Raw genomic sequence first — 15,212 nt, 5'->3', positions numbered from 1 at the left:
TCTGTCCCAAGAGACTAGGGCCCTGAGGGACTTGACATCTTTCTGCAGGGCCGGCAAGACGGAGCTGTTCCACCAGGTCTTTGGCCAGGGCACAGTCTGACTCCCTCCTTTGGTAATCCGCACTCTAGCCCAATGCTTGCCATTAATTTGATTTTGAACAGATTTTAGAACGAATTGATTTTAGAATGCTGTGTTACTTTTATTGTTGTTAGCCGCTCTGAGCCCGGCTTCAGCTGGGGAGGGCAGGATATAAATAATTTTTATTATTATTATTATTATCATTGGGTATATAAATTCAATAAATAATATGGTCATCCAAACCCCGTTTAAAAACCTCTTTCCCCATTCCAAGGGAGTCTGTTCCACTGTCAAACAGCGCTCACTCTCAGAAAGTTGCTCCTAAGGTTTAATTGGAACCGGCTTTCTTGCAATGTGAATCCATTGGTTCAGATTGTCCCATCCGGAGCAGCAGAAAACAAGCTTGCGCCATCTTCCACGTGACGGCCCTTGAGATATTTGAAGGTGGCTGTCCTATCACCTCTCTGTCTTCCCTTCTCCAGGTTAAACAACTACAACTCCCTCAACCGTTCCTCATCAGGCTTGCTTTCCAGACTCTTTTACCATCTTGGCCACCGTTCTCTGAACACTTCTTAACCTGTGTTGCCCAGACCTGTGAGTCCAGGGCGAGGCCCGCTGGCGGGATACAGGTGTGTGCATTGGCAGGGAGGGAAGGGAGGCACTTGGCAGAATTATTCCCGCAGAAGCAGAAGCGGTAAACAAAAACTGAAGCGCTGTACCTCAATGAATTTTCCAAAGCGAAAGTGTTTTGAGCGTGCTCAGCGGAGCTGTTAAAAAAGACTGGAGCGAGCATCTTCCATTAACGTTACGACCGTGAAATATGACAATAAAATGATAGCCGTATGGCCGCAAATTTGCAGCCCGCCGAGTTGCCAGGGGTTTATCCTCACTCAAACGTGCAGAGAGCTGTAAAATGTTTACAGAAAGGGTCGTTTGCCACCATAAAATCCTCTTTTCTCTCCTAAACAAGGCTGAGTGGAGCCATTTACAAACCCCAGAATGTTCATCGGGGGAGAGGGGAACATCTGTTCTCTCCAGGAGCCTGCAGTGATCTTCTCGAACAAATTAACTAAAATGGGTGCTTTCTAATTAAATTAGCACTCGATTGGAAGGGCCGACATTGGTGCACTCGCTTACAATTAGCACGGGGAGGACTGACTGCTCCGGCGCAAACCATTTAACTGGAAGGTGAAATATGGAAAGCCGCATTACCTGCGGACGATTAGCACCGCAGCAACGGGAGGCTTCGCTTCTGCCCTTGCCACGGCGACGAGAACGCGAGAAGGCAGAGGGATTTGCAGAGCCCCCCAGCGGGAAGGAACAGAGAGGATAAGGAAGGCTCTTGAACGCTTGCCTGTGGCCGGCTACTAATGGAAGTCACCCAGCAAAACCAAGCGCTCTCTGCAAAGGCTTAGCCATGAAGGGTCACTGGAATCGCCATCCGCAGAGGTAACCTCTCTTTCCAAAGCAGCAAAAAACTGGGGGGGGGGCGCACCTGCCTTCATGCTCAGCCTGTGAGCTTCCTAAGAACATTTAGCTGTCCCTGAAGAAAACATAGCCCTATTGCTGTACATCAGGGAGGGCTGTGTGGAGAGAGTCTCTTCCTTTAAATTCCTAGGAGTTTATCTCAGTGAAGACCTTACTTGGAAAATCAATACAACCCAGGTGGTTAAGAAAGCCCAACAGAGACTCCATTTCCTCAGAGTATTGCGGAAGAACAATGTCAATCAACATTTGATGATCTCCTTCTACCGGTCCACAATAGAAAGTGTCCTATCCTACTGCATCACGGTGTGGGACGCTGGTTTGACATCAACTGATGGGAAGTGCCTACAGAGGGTGGTGAATACAGCACAAGATATTATGGGCTGTCCCGTGAATCCACTGGATGAAATAGCAGAAGAACGTTGCCTCAGGAGAGTGAGGGAAATTCTCAGGGATGATTCACACCCTGGCCGGCACTTTCTTGATCTCCTGCCCTCAGGCAGAAGATATAGAAGCATGATTAGTCGCACCAACAGGGTAAAGAACAGCTTCTATCCATGGGCTGTTAGGCTGATGAATGAAAAGACAACAACAGGGCAACTGACTTTCGGGTTTGGTGGGTGTGCATCAGTAAACGAGGGGAATTAAGACTAAGAGAACTGAGTGGGGGGTGCTCCTGTAATCTCACTGTATACAAGTTGTACAAGTGACAATAAAGTATTTCAATCTCAATTTCAATTCAATTCCTACTTCAAAAAAGGATTTTGGTGGCAAGGTAATCCATATTTTCTCCATCCAGTTTTGCAACACACGTCACTTGCAAGAGCCTAACAAATTTGCAGAAATACATAGAGGGCTATCAATGGCTGCTTGCCAGGACGACTATGATGTATCTCCACAGTTGGCGGCAGCGACACTTCTGAACACTAGTTGCTGGAAACTGCAGGAGAGGAGAGGAGAGGGCTCTCGTGGTTGGATCCTGCTCAGCCACTGTGAGACGCTGGACTAGAGGGGCCCTTGGCCTGATCCAGTAGGCCATGGGAGTCAGTTGCTAGGGGCTGAGGTCCCTTCGCACCCCTCAATAAAACATCTGAGGCGGCCATTCCATCTGCCCCAGTTGATGGGCGCTGCCACTCAACTGGTGTGTTTGCGCTGCCTCTTGTGATTATGTGGGGCTTGCCCAATATTTTTTTCAAGCTGGAAGCCCTGCATTTCCCCGGAAGCAGAATCCAGACACTCCTCGAACGCATTATGAACACTGACATATTGCCGGAAGACGGTTCCGGCTGCTCAGCCCATCAAAGTTCTGGGCAGTTCTGGGCACCACAGTTCAAGAAGGACACTGACAAACTGGAACGTGTCCAGAGGAGGGCAACCAAAATGGTCAAAGGCTTGGAAACGATGCCTTATGAGGAACGGCTAAGGGAGCTGGGCATGTTTAGCCTGGAGAAGAGGAGGTTAAGGGGTGATATGATAGCCATGTTCAAATATATAAAAGGATGTCACATAGAGGAGGGAGAAAGGTTGTTTTCTGCTGCTCCAGAGAAGTGGACACGGAGAAATGGATCCAAACTACAAGAAAGAAGATTCCACCTACACATTAGGAAGAACTTCCTGACAGTAAGAGCTGTTTGACAGTGGAATTTGCTGCCAAGGAGTGTGGTGGAGTCTCCTACTTTGGAGGTCTTTAAGCAGAGGCTTGACAACCATATGCCAGGAGTGCTCTGATGGTGTTTCATGCTTGGCAGGGGGTTGGACTTGATGGCCCTTGTGGTCTCTTCCAACTCTATGATTCTATTCTATGATTCTATGAAAGTTGAGGACCAGAAGCCGTGCTTGTACCTGTGTCTTCCCCACTCCTATCCCTCTCAGGCTTGCGGTCTTCCTCGCTGGGGGATGTGGGGGGCGACTGGAGAGAGATGAAGGAGGGCAGCTTCGTTAGCCTGCTGGTCGGAGAGGGTGTCTCGGGGCTCCAGACGTCTCCCCGCTGCTCTGCCCTCGAAGGCCCGGGCGTTTCTTCAGCTTCCTCTTTCCTAAAGGAGAAAAACAAAGGTCAACGCTCATGCAATGTGTAAAGCTGCCATGTATTTTAATATGTAATTTTATTATTTATGTATATATACACACACATGGGACGTGGGTGGCGCTTTGGGTTAAACCACAGATCCTAGGACTTGCCGATCAGAAGGTCAGCGGTTCGAATTGCCGCAACGGGGTGAGATCCTGTTGCTCAGTCCCTGCTCCTGCCAACCTAGCAGTTCGAGAGCACATCAAAAGTGCAAGTAGATAAATAGGTACCGCTCCGGCGGGACGGTAAACGGCGTTTCCGTGCGCTGCTCTGGTTCGCCAGAAGCGGCTTAGTCATGCTGGCCACATGACCTGGAAGCTGCATGCCGGCTCCCTCGGCCAATAAAGCGAGATGAGCGCTGCAACCCCAGAGTTGGCCGCGACTGGACCTAATGGTCAGGGATCCCTTTATCTTTACCTATATATACACACACCTATCTATCTATCTATCTATCTATCTATCTATCTATCTATCTAATCTATCATCAACTGTTGGTTGTTTTGTTTACATTTTGAACTTTTTTATGGTTAACTTCTTCTTAAATTAAGAACATGAACAAGACCTGCTGGATCCCACCTCGGCCAGCCTCCTCTTCTCACAGGGGCCAACCAGATGTCTCAATAGGAAACCAGCAAGCAGGATTCGAATACAGGAGCTCTCTCCCTCCTGTGGTTTCCGGCCACTGGTGTTCAGAAGCATTGCTGCCTCCAATTGTGGAGGCAGGACAAAGCCGTAAAGGCAAGCAGGCAGGCACCCATAACCCTCTCCTCTATGAAACTGTCCACTCCTCTTTTAAAACCATCTAGGCTATCACTGCCTCCTGTGGCAGGGAGTTCCATAGGTTAACTCTTTTCTGTGTGAAGCAATATCTTTTATCTCTCCCGAGTCTTCCAACATTTGGCTTCATTGGATGTCCATGGGTTAGGAGAGAGAGACAAAAAACGAACAAACACCTGTTCTCTTTCCCCACTCTCCATGCCACGCACAGCATCTGAAAATACCCACCTTGGCCCCTGAGATCTTGGGGGGGGGAGAGTCTCTCTTGCCCCCCCCCTTGGCTCAGAAAAAAGTTTTTTGATTTGAGTTTCTACTGAAATGAGGCTGCATTTTAATGTTGCATTTTAATCTTGTTTTTAAGTTGTATTTTAATCAATTGTTTTTATACCTGGTGTTAGCCACCCTGAGCCCGGTCTTGGCTGGGGAGGGTGGGGTATAAATTAAATTATTATTATTATTATTATTATTATTATTATTATTATTATTATTATTATTAGCAAGGTTCCTAACTACCTGAAGCAGGGCATTCAGGCTGTGGGACCAAGTCTATGGGATTCGCTCCTGATTGAGATTAGACAAGAACCCTCCTTGCTGAACTTCAGGCTCATAACCAAAGAGTTTATTGTTTCAACAGGCATTTTAAGGAAGTTGCTGCTTTTTGTTTGATAAACTTCTTTTCTTTTATTGCTTCTGTCCTGTATGGTGTATTTATCTGTGTGCCACTTACAGATGCCAGCAATTCAGCGGTACAGAAATGACTTAAGTAAATAAAAAACAGATCATTTTTAATCTATGTTTTATTGTAAAACATGTTACGGAAAATAAATAAAAAATGCTACTGGGAGATACAATTTGATGCTGCAAAGGCCGCCAGAATTAAGCAGGTAAATATTAAAATCACAGTAGGCAGAAGCTGGGAGAAATCTAGGAGCGCGTTGCCCTGGTAAAGACTACAGATTGCCCTAGACCTGAGTGGGGTTCAGAATGTCTCCCCACCCCAGCCCATGGAAGACGACACTTGTAGCAAGAGGACTTTCAATTTGCAAAGCACTTCAAAGCCCTATTGGCTTTTGCCTTCTCAAGAACCCTGGAGGGGGGGGGGTTGCTTTAAAAGATAAAAAAGGGAGGCCCGGACACCAAATAGACCACACAGCATGTCCATAGTAAGGCATAGTGTGGGCCCCACATAAACTATGCCAGCCAGAATGGCTGGGGCAAACCAGTCAGATGGGCTGAATAATAATAATAATAATAATAATAATAATAATAATAATAATAATAATAATAATAATAATAATAATAATAATAATAATAATAGAAATCAACCCACGAAGGAATGGAGCACCCATCTTTGAAAATAAGCTGTGCCCCTTCCCCTGTAAAAAAAATTAATCACTGCACAACCCACTGAGGAAGATAACAACACAATAACACAATTCAAAACGGTAACAATTGATTGCGCATTTATTCAAAATCCAGTTAAAACTATTTAGTTTAATTCACTCCATGAAACTGACAGACTTGAACCAGTGATGGCCAGCTTTTCAAAGTCTGACAGATGGGGTGGGGGTGGGGCTGCCCCCTTTGGGAACCGCTGCTCTAACCACTAAGCCACGCTGCCGCAGTGTGCTTTCACACCTCGTTTCGCAGGCTCCTCACCTAAGTGCTGGCACTTAACAGGTGCCCTCCCCTCTTCCTCCTGCCCAGCCTCTCCCCCCCCCAAACACTGGCTCAAGGCCTGTCCCATCCCGCAGGCTCTGGTGCCTCTGAGCAAATCCGGCTAATGTGATGTTTTATCATGTTTGACGTCTCTGTTGGCAGGGCTAATAAAGACAGAGGGAGCCTGCTATTTAAAAGCTCCTCTTGTCTGGCGGACGCCCTCCCTCTCCCGGAAAAGGGGGGGCTGGAACGCAGCGGCCCCCTCCTCTCAACCCTGATGAACACCCCACCCACCCCCTGGCATTCTTACCTAAAAATGAGCAAGGAGGTATTTTACACCTCATTGGCACATGGGGACGCAAGCTGGCTAGCATTCCAAGTTTATTCGGTCAGCCTGGATAAGTCTGTGACCCAATGGCATCCACTGCCCTGAGTGCTACCATACAAGGCAGGGCTGGGGGCTCTCAGAGGAGGATTCTCAAGGGACCAATATAGAGAGATGGCCCCCACTTCTCGGTCCACACCCAGCCAGGTTGCTCACTGGGGAGGGAGAGAGGATGGGGCACCCAGAGGACCAGCTGAGCTGCCATGACCCTCTAAACTGATCCTAACTGGCTTTACTCAGGTGTAGGGGACGCGGGTGGCGCTGTGGGTTAAACCACAGAGCCTAGGGCTTGCCGATCAGAAGGTCGGCGGTTTGAATCCCCGCAACGGGGTGAACTCCCGTTTTCCGGTCCCTGCTCCTGCCAACCTAGCAGTTCGAAAGCACGTCAAAGTGCAAGTAGATAAATAGGTACCACTCCGGCGGGAAGGTAAATGGCGTTTCCGTGTGCTGCTCTGGTTCGCCAGAAGTGGCTTAGTCATGCTGGCCACGTGACCTGGAAGCTGTACGCCACTCCCTCGGCCAATAAAGAGAAATGAGCGCCGCAACCCCAGAGTCGGCCATGACTGGACCTAATGGTCAGGGGTCCCTTTACCTTTAAGGACAGGGTTACTTAGTGGTCAGTTTGTTGGACTAGGACCTAGGAGACCAGGCTTCAAATGCTTACTTGGCCGTGAAGAAACAGACTGTTGTGAGTTTGCTCTCGGCCGAAGCCACCTCGCAGGGGCTTTGTGAGGATGAAATGAGGAGGGGGAAAGAGGGGGTTAAACATATGCCTCCTTCAGCTCCTTAGAGGGAGGAAAAGTGAGGTGCAAATGCAAGAAATGAATGAATAAGGCCAATGAGCTGAACGGGGATTGACTCCCCAAACACACACTGGACTTGTGCAATTTGTGCAACCTTGCACTCTCTGCTCTCTCTCCTCAAGAGGAAGGAACGCAACTTGCAAGTTGCTCTGGGTAGCTTTGGGCAAGATAAGGTGACTAACAAATTTAATAAATAACAACAATAACAAATGAGCAGCTGCTTCGTTATCATTGCACAACAAACAGAACGCTCCTTATTCCCATTTCACAGAAACTGACCAGGGCATACTGGTGCACGTTCAAACACTGCGATTCTGTGGGGCCAGAAGAGATGGTGTTAACTGGTGAGCAGGGTCAATGTTGAGCCAAAGCTGGGCTGGGTCAATGCAGGAACCCCGAGACTCAATGTCCTTTTTGGCACTGGGGGAAGTTGGCCTACACTGGAGGCAGGAAAAAGGGTAACAGTGCAGGGGAGAAACTGCAGCTGCCAGGTGTCTCCCAGCACAGTTTAACTATGGAACTCACTGCCACAGGAGGCAGTGAAGGCTCACTTGGATGGCTTCGGAAGAGGACTGGAGGAGTGGGCTCTCAAGGGCCACTAGCCAGGATGGCTCTGCCTCTGTCAGAGGCAAAAATGCTGCTGAATGCTAGTTTCTGGAAACCACCGGCAGGGAGAGCTCAGGTCTTGTGTTCGAATCCTGAGTGAAGGTTTCCCACAGGCATCTCGTTGGCCACTGAGAGCCCAGGATGCTCTGTTAGAGCTTTGAAAGAAAGGTCTCCTTCTAAGACAAGGTGTTGACAAAGAAGATCAAGCAAAGGTTATCCAGAAGGGCGAGAGAATGATGACCTTTCCTTAATTTTTCCATTAAAAGAAATGCTTCGAACGGCAGACGTTTAAAAGCAAATAAAACCATAAAAAAGAGAAGAGGCAAACCCCAGACAAATGGATCAAATGCACAACGTCCGAAGTCATCCTGCACTGCAAGGGGTTGGACTCTACAATTCTGTGATTCTGCAAGTGCGAAAAATACTTTACGTTCCGTAAGCAGTTAAGGAGCGGAACAAGCCTGCGTCCCGCCACTTTTATAGCAAAAGCAGGGCTGATGTCCCCACTCCAGTCGCTTGCCCAGAGGTAGCTCTTGGGCAGAACTGCACAGGGTGGAAGGGTGACGAAGGAAGAGTGTGCTCTCCGCACTCATCTCTCATGCTCATTTTGGAAAAGGGGTGTGTGCTGCACGCTGGATGCGCAACCACGCCTCAAATAATCCACCTGCCACTCTGCCCATACCCCGCACCCAATTTCACTGTGCTTTGCGTCCGGGACCGTGGGTCGGGCAGCAGAGACGTCAGAGGTGCCACGGAGAGAGTCGACTGCCCACACCTGTTTCTATCGCAAATAATAATAATAATAGTAATAATAATAATAATAATTTATTATTTATACCCCGGCCATCTGTGTGAGTTACCCCAGCCACTCTGGGCGGCTTCCAATTGAGTGTTAAAAACAATACAGCATTAAACATTAAATACTAAACAGTGCTGCCTTCAGATGTCTTATAGGATAGCTGCTTATTTCCTTCACATCTGAAGGGAGGGCATTCCACAGGGCGGGTGCCACTACCAAGGAGGCCCTCTGTGCAAGGAGACAGCATCAGAGGAACACTGACCTTTTTTCTTTGCAGGTGACAGGGACATGTTCCCTGGTTTTGCAATCGCAAGGGGGCAGGACAGGAAGTGGGAATTACTGTATTTTTTTGCACCATAACACTCACTTTTTCCCTCCTAGAAAGTAAGGGGAAATGTCTGTGTGTGTTATGGAGGGAATGCCTACGGGTGGCATGCCTACAGATTTTCCTCCTCTAAAAACTACGTGCGTGTTATGGTCGGGTGCGTGTTATAGAGCGAAAAATACGGTACCTAAGGAGGAAGCGGGAGGAAGCGTTTAAGGACCAGCGGCACTCTTGGGTGCTTGGCACAGAGCTAGAGATGAGAAGCAAAAGTGCCTGCTTTCTGGACCTTTTACCTCTAAGGAGCGATATGCCAAGCCTTTAGCAACCGCTGCAATGAGGTTTTGGGTGTGCGTAGCAGAGGGTGGGGCTGCGGATTGGGTTCTTGCATAAGTGCAAGTCTGAGCCGCTGAGACCCCTGCAAAAGGAAAATACCCAGATACGAGGCTGGAAGCGTTTGATGCAGAAGGAATGGCAGAGAGGCTCCTGCCAGAACGGCTACGGACAGAATTAGCTACCTTTTCTATTCTGGGACTATATAAATATATCTGCTCTGTTCTGTAATGCGGAGGTGGGTCTCATCCGCAGCCCTGGGGTGGAGGAGGCGGGGGCACGACACAATGCGGTCATGCGGCACAGGACACCGGCTCAGTGGGGCAGGCTTCAGGGACACAGGCAAGTGGCGTGACTTGCAAGCTGCAAAGCATTTACTTAGTTCGTTCCCTTGCTTCTGCAAGTTCTGAGTTGCCTCAAACGCAGCTGCTGTAGAAAGATGAGCTATACACAATGAAATCAAACAAAAAACTCAGGTCTTTAACCTGTTGATTATCCAGAACACTTATTTGTTGACGTAAATTATATCAGCTGATGAAATAATTTTTGGATGATTAAATTACCTGTTGTTTGACCAATTAAATCAATTACATTTTAACCAAATTTACTTATTGGAAAAACCTTGATATTGGTGCCTCCTAAGAGATACAAAAAGAAGTGTGTTTCAGTCAACTATATAATGAGAAGATGCCATTCCTCACTAGAAGGAAAGGTCACAGATTAAGAACTCATATTTCAGTCCCTGTAGCCGGTACAGAATCAAAAGCAACTGATAAAAATTAGTTTATGTACCCTTAGCCCCATCAATTGCCACTTATGCCCATAGATCAATCAACTACATATTTGGTTGATTAATCTGATTTACCAAATGAAAGCTTCAAGCCTTATTTCTAAACAGATTTTCTTAAGGCACCTATATATTGTAACTTTGCCGTTATTTTTATCGATTATAATTTAGTAATGATTTATTGTAATTGTTGAGAGTGATTTTTTGTATAATTATTATTCACTGATATTTTGGGAGGTAATTTTATTGTGCATTATTATATTCTAACAGATTGTTGAATACTACTTTATTTTATGTAATCTGTTTATTTTAAGTCACGCCCCAGCTGCAACAAAACATGTCTTTCCCCTATCGGTCTCTACAGCCACAGCAGGTGCTGTAACTCTCCTCTGGTTTGAATTCACCCCCAAAGGCTCCCTTCTCCATTGTCTCCCGAGACAGGTGGATGACAACAAAAAAATATTGTTTACTGTGACTTATTTGCATTCGGTTGGACTGCTATAAGATGTGTGATCTTTGTTGCATACTTTGTTGCTTCCTCAGCTTGTAAACTGCCTTGTGCAGAGTGATATTGAACGGCAGTATACAAATTAAAAGTGATGAGGATTCAAAATTGCTCACAGTAACACTCTAGACAGCATCTTAAAAAGCAGAGACATCACCTTGCCAACAAAGGTCCGTATAGTTCAAGCTATGGTTTTCCCAGTAGCGATGTATGGAAGTGAGAGCTAGACTATAAAGAAGGCTGATCGCCGAAGAATGGATGCTTTTGAATTCTGGTGCTGGAGGAGACTCTTGAGAGTCCCATGGACTGCAAGAAGATCAAACGTATCCATTCTGAAGGAAATCAGCCCTGAGTGCTCACTGGAAGGACAGATCCTGAAGCTGAGGCTCCAAGACTTTGGCCACCTCAGGAGAAGAGAAGACTCCCTGGAAAAGACCCTGATGTTGGGAAAGATGGAGGGCACAAGGAGAAGGGGACGACAGAGGACGAGATAGTTCGACAGTGTTCTCGAAGCTACCAGCATGAGTTTGACCAAGCTGCGGGAGGCAGTGGAAGACAGGAGTGCCTGCCGTGCTTTGGTCCAGGGGGTCACGAAGAGTCAGACACGACTAAGCGACTAAACAACAACAACGCTCTTTAAGTGGAAGCACTTTCCAACATAGAACAAACTGCTAAGTATCTAGGAGACGAAGCTTCTGAGCCTGCCTGGCTTTTGCCTTTGGATAAAGTCCCACGACCGGCCTCATCCACTGTGACAGCTTCTAGAGCAGCGTCATTTCCTTGGCCCAAACAATAAAGCAGCTGTTTGCTGCCTTTTCCTGCGACGGACTCACTTTGCTCGGCTGCAGGAGCCCAGGAGAACCCTCAGGCAGATCATAGAATCATAGAATCATAGAGTTGGAAGAGACCACAAGGGCCATTGAGTCCAACCCCCTGCCAAGCAGGAAACACCATCAGAGCACTCCTGACATATGGATGTCAAGCCTCTGCTTAAAGACCTCCAAAGAAGGAGACTCCACCACACTCCCAGGCAGCAAATTCCACTGTCGAACAGCTCTTACTGTCAGGAAGTTCTTCCTAATGTTTAGGTGGAATCTTCTTTCTTGTAGTTTGGATCCATTGCTCCGTGTCCGCTTCTCTGGAGCAGCAGAAAACAACCTTTCTCCCTCCTCTATGTGACATCCTTTTATATATTTGAACATGGCTATCATATCACCCCTTAACCTCCTCTTCTCCAGGTTGAACATGCCCAGCTCCCTTAGCCGTTCCTCATAAGGCATCGTTTCCAGGCCTTTGACCATTTTGGTTGCCCTCCTCTGGACACGTTCCAGTTTGTCAGTGTCCTTCTTGAACTGTGGTGCCCAGAACTGGACACAGTACTCCAGGTGAGGTCTGACCAGAGCAGAATACAGTGGCACTATTACTTCCCTTGATCTAGATGCTATACTCCTATTGATGCAGCCCAGAATTGCATTGGCTTTTTTAGCTGCCGCGTCACACTGTTGGCTCATGTCAAGTTTGTGGTCAACCAAGACTCCTAGATCCTTTTCACATGTACTGCTCTCAAGCCAGGTGTCACCCATCTTGTATTTGTGCCTCTCATTTTTTTTGCCCAAGTGCAATACTTTACATTTCTCCCTGTTAAAATTCATCTTGTTTGTTTTGGCCCAGTTTTCTAATCTGTCAAGGTCGTTTTGAAGTGTGATCCTGTCCTCTGGGGTGTTAGCCACCCCTCCCAGTTTGGTGTCATCTGCAAATTTGATCAGGATGCCCTTGAGTCCATCATCCAGATCGGGAAGGATGGAGAAAGCTCCCAGACACCTAGATGCCCAGGTGGCTAACAGCATGGTGCAGTGGTTAGAGTGTCAGGCTAAGACCTGGGATACCAAGTTTCAAATCCTCTCACTCAGTCCTGAAGCTCACTGCGTGGCTTGGAGCCTATTACCATCTCTCGGCCAAACCTACTTCCCAGGGTTAATGCTAAAACGAGGAGCGGGGAGCCATGCGTCTACTGCCTTGAGCTCCTTGGAGGAAAAGGTGAGGTCTAACTAGAATGTCAAGTGAAACACTAAGAAGAATTGTAGGCGAAATTAATGGACTATGCAGAATTGGACAAAATGACAGGAAGGATTCGAAACCTGCGGGACCAGAGATTTACAGAAGATTGGAAGAAGTATACAGTCATACCTTGGGTTGAAGTAGCTTCAAGTTAAGTACAGTGGTACCTTGGGTTACATATGCTTCAGGTTACATACGCTTCAGGTTACAGACTCCGCTAACCCAGAAATAGTACCTCGGGTTAAGAACTTTGCTTCAGGATGAGAACAGAAATCGTGTGGCAGCAGTGGGAGGCCCCATTACCTAAAGTGGTGCTTCAGGTTAAGAACGGACCTCTGGAACGAATTAAGTACTTAACCTGAGGTACCACTGTATTTTCGGGTTGCGCTCCGCGGCAACCCGGAAGTAACGGAGCGTGTTACTTCCAGGTTTTGCTGCGCGCATCTATCACTGGTGCCTACAATTGTGAGCAGAAGCACATGCAGGGCTACAGAATCAGCAAATGTGATCCCTGCTCTCAAAAACGGACTGGAAGTGTGCATTAGGCAGGTTCGCCTTTGAATGCAACCTGAATTCCATCTCCTTCCCATCCCTCGCTGTGAGCAGGTGGAGGAACCAGGATGCATGGCTAAGCCGGGGTTGCCTTGCCCACCCTGGCCAACGCAGAGTTAAAAGTGCCTCTGCTCCCAGAGTTAAGGGTGCACAGCTGGGAAGGAGGGAGCCTGCAGTGGCGTTATGACAATGAGATGATCAATAGGCCCCCAAGGGCACCTGGGACAATGACCTCTAATGAGGCGCTCTCTGCGTTTATGCTGATGCCTGCTGACGCGTTCAAGTCTCCGGCACAGCCGTAAAGGTGCTGTGTCCTTCGGCGTCTGCCACTGTGCAAGGGCCTCGCTGTGCCAGGATGACACCCTCTCGTCTCCTTGTGCTGTTCCACAGACTCTACACTGGTGTTACCTACAGAGCGGCAGCTAGAGAAACAGGGAGCAGAGAAGGGGGGAGAAGGGGCAAAGATAATTGCAGGGGGAGGAGAACTGTGTCCTGCATGCTAGGTTTTGCAAGGAAAGAAGGAAGGAAGGAAGGAAGGAAGGAAGGAAGGAAGGAAGGAAGGAAGGAAGGAAGGGGCATAATCTCCTTCATCAGGTCTGAGCAGATACAGCACTACGCTACATTGCAATCATATACCACCTTTTCCCCTCTCTAAAGTGACGTGCACGGTTTTCTACCCCTCCTCATTTAATCCTCACAACAGCCCAATGAGGTAGGCTAGGGTGAGAAGCAGCGATTGGGCGAAGTTCACATCTAGCGAGCTTCATGGATGGCTGAGGGGGGATTTGAATTCCAGTCTCCCAGGTCAGAGTCTGACACTCTGCTGGCACTCCTAATAATAATAATAATAATAATAATAATAATAATAATAATAATAATAATAATAATAATAAATAAATAAATAAATAAATAAATTTATTTATACCCCGCCCTCCCCAGCCAGAGCCGGGCTCAGGGCGGCTAACACCAGTAAAATCACAGTAAAAACATAATGGGGGAAAGGGGGGGACCAATTTAAAATACAGGTTAAATTGCAATTTAAAATGCAGCCTCGTTTTAAAGTAGCCAATAGATCAAGACCATAAGGGGAGGGAAACATAAGGGTCAGACTGAGTCCAAACCAAAGGCCAGGAGGAACAGCTCTGTCTTGCAGGCCCTGCGGAAAGATATCCACCAAGTTGGGGCCAGTACTGAAAAGGCCCTGGCCCTAGTTGAGACCAATCCAACCTCCTTGAGGCTTGGGACCTCCAAAGTGTTGTCCTTTGTGGACCTTAAGGTCCTCCGCGGGGCATACCAGGAAAGGCAGTCCCGTAGGTACGTGGGTCCTAGGCCGCATATGAGATGAGCTGAACAGCCAGGAAATTAAGGGGGGGGGTGAGAGAGGTGTCCCTTCAGCAGCTTCTTCAAGAACGGAAGGCATCCTGTAATAGGTAAGAGGCTTGTAACCAGGAGAGAGGATGGCAGTTCTCAGACCGTTGGGCCTTCTTACCTCGACGTCTGCTTGGGCGCTGAGCATGCCTGCTGGAAGGAGGTCTCTGTAGAACTGGGCTGCCTGGCCAAGTGTTTCCTCTGTGGGTGCTGCAGTTTGCACTGGGATCCCTTGGGGCAGACTCCATGCTTGGAGAAGTCCGGACACACCAGAGTGTGCTTCTTCTTGCACTGAAAAGCAAAGCAAAGAGTTGGCGTCAACTGTGCAGGCTGGCAAAGGCGCAAGAGGCTCTGGCATCTGAAGACATGCTCAGCTATCTGGCTGGCTGGGTATACAAGCCGTCAACGGAGCAGCTTTTTGATTAAAGCTACAGTGGTGCCCCGCAAGACGAATGCCTCGCAAGACGGAAAACCCGCTAGACGAAAGGGTTTTCCGTTTTTGAGCTGCTTCACAAGACGATTTTCCCTATGGGCTTGCTTCGCAAGACGAAAACATCTTGCGAGTGTTCCGATTTTTTTCCGCTCCCCCCCCCCTTTTTCTAAGCCGCTAATAGCCTTTTAGCCGCT

General features: G+C 47.9%; 1 protein-coding gene across 1 annotated transcript in view; it reads right to left on the bottom strand.

The window, feature by feature from the left end:
• The window catches only part of ZC3H3 (zinc finger CCCH-type containing 3), a 269,931-nt gene that overhangs the window by 23,047 nt on the left and 231,672 nt on the right, over positions 1–15,212 (bottom strand). The window contains exons 10-11 of the mRNA XM_081204465.1: positions 14,707–14,876; positions 3,406–3,596 (exon numbers count right to left, since the gene is read on the bottom strand). Of these exons, the coding sequence (XP_081060591.1) occupies positions 3,406–3,596; positions 14,707–14,876 (361 nt within the window). The remainder of the gene's footprint in view (positions 1–3,405; positions 3,597–14,706; positions 14,877–15,212) is intronic.

The sequence above is a fragment of the Podarcis bocagei genome (genome assembly GCF_964188305.1).
Source record: "Podarcis bocagei genome assembly, chromosome: 8".
Classification (NCBI taxonomy): domain Eukaryota; kingdom Metazoa; phylum Chordata; class Lepidosauria; order Squamata; family Lacertidae; genus Podarcis; species Podarcis bocagei.
Note: the sequence above shows the minus strand (reverse complement) of the source record. Positions and strands in the feature narration are given on the sequence as shown.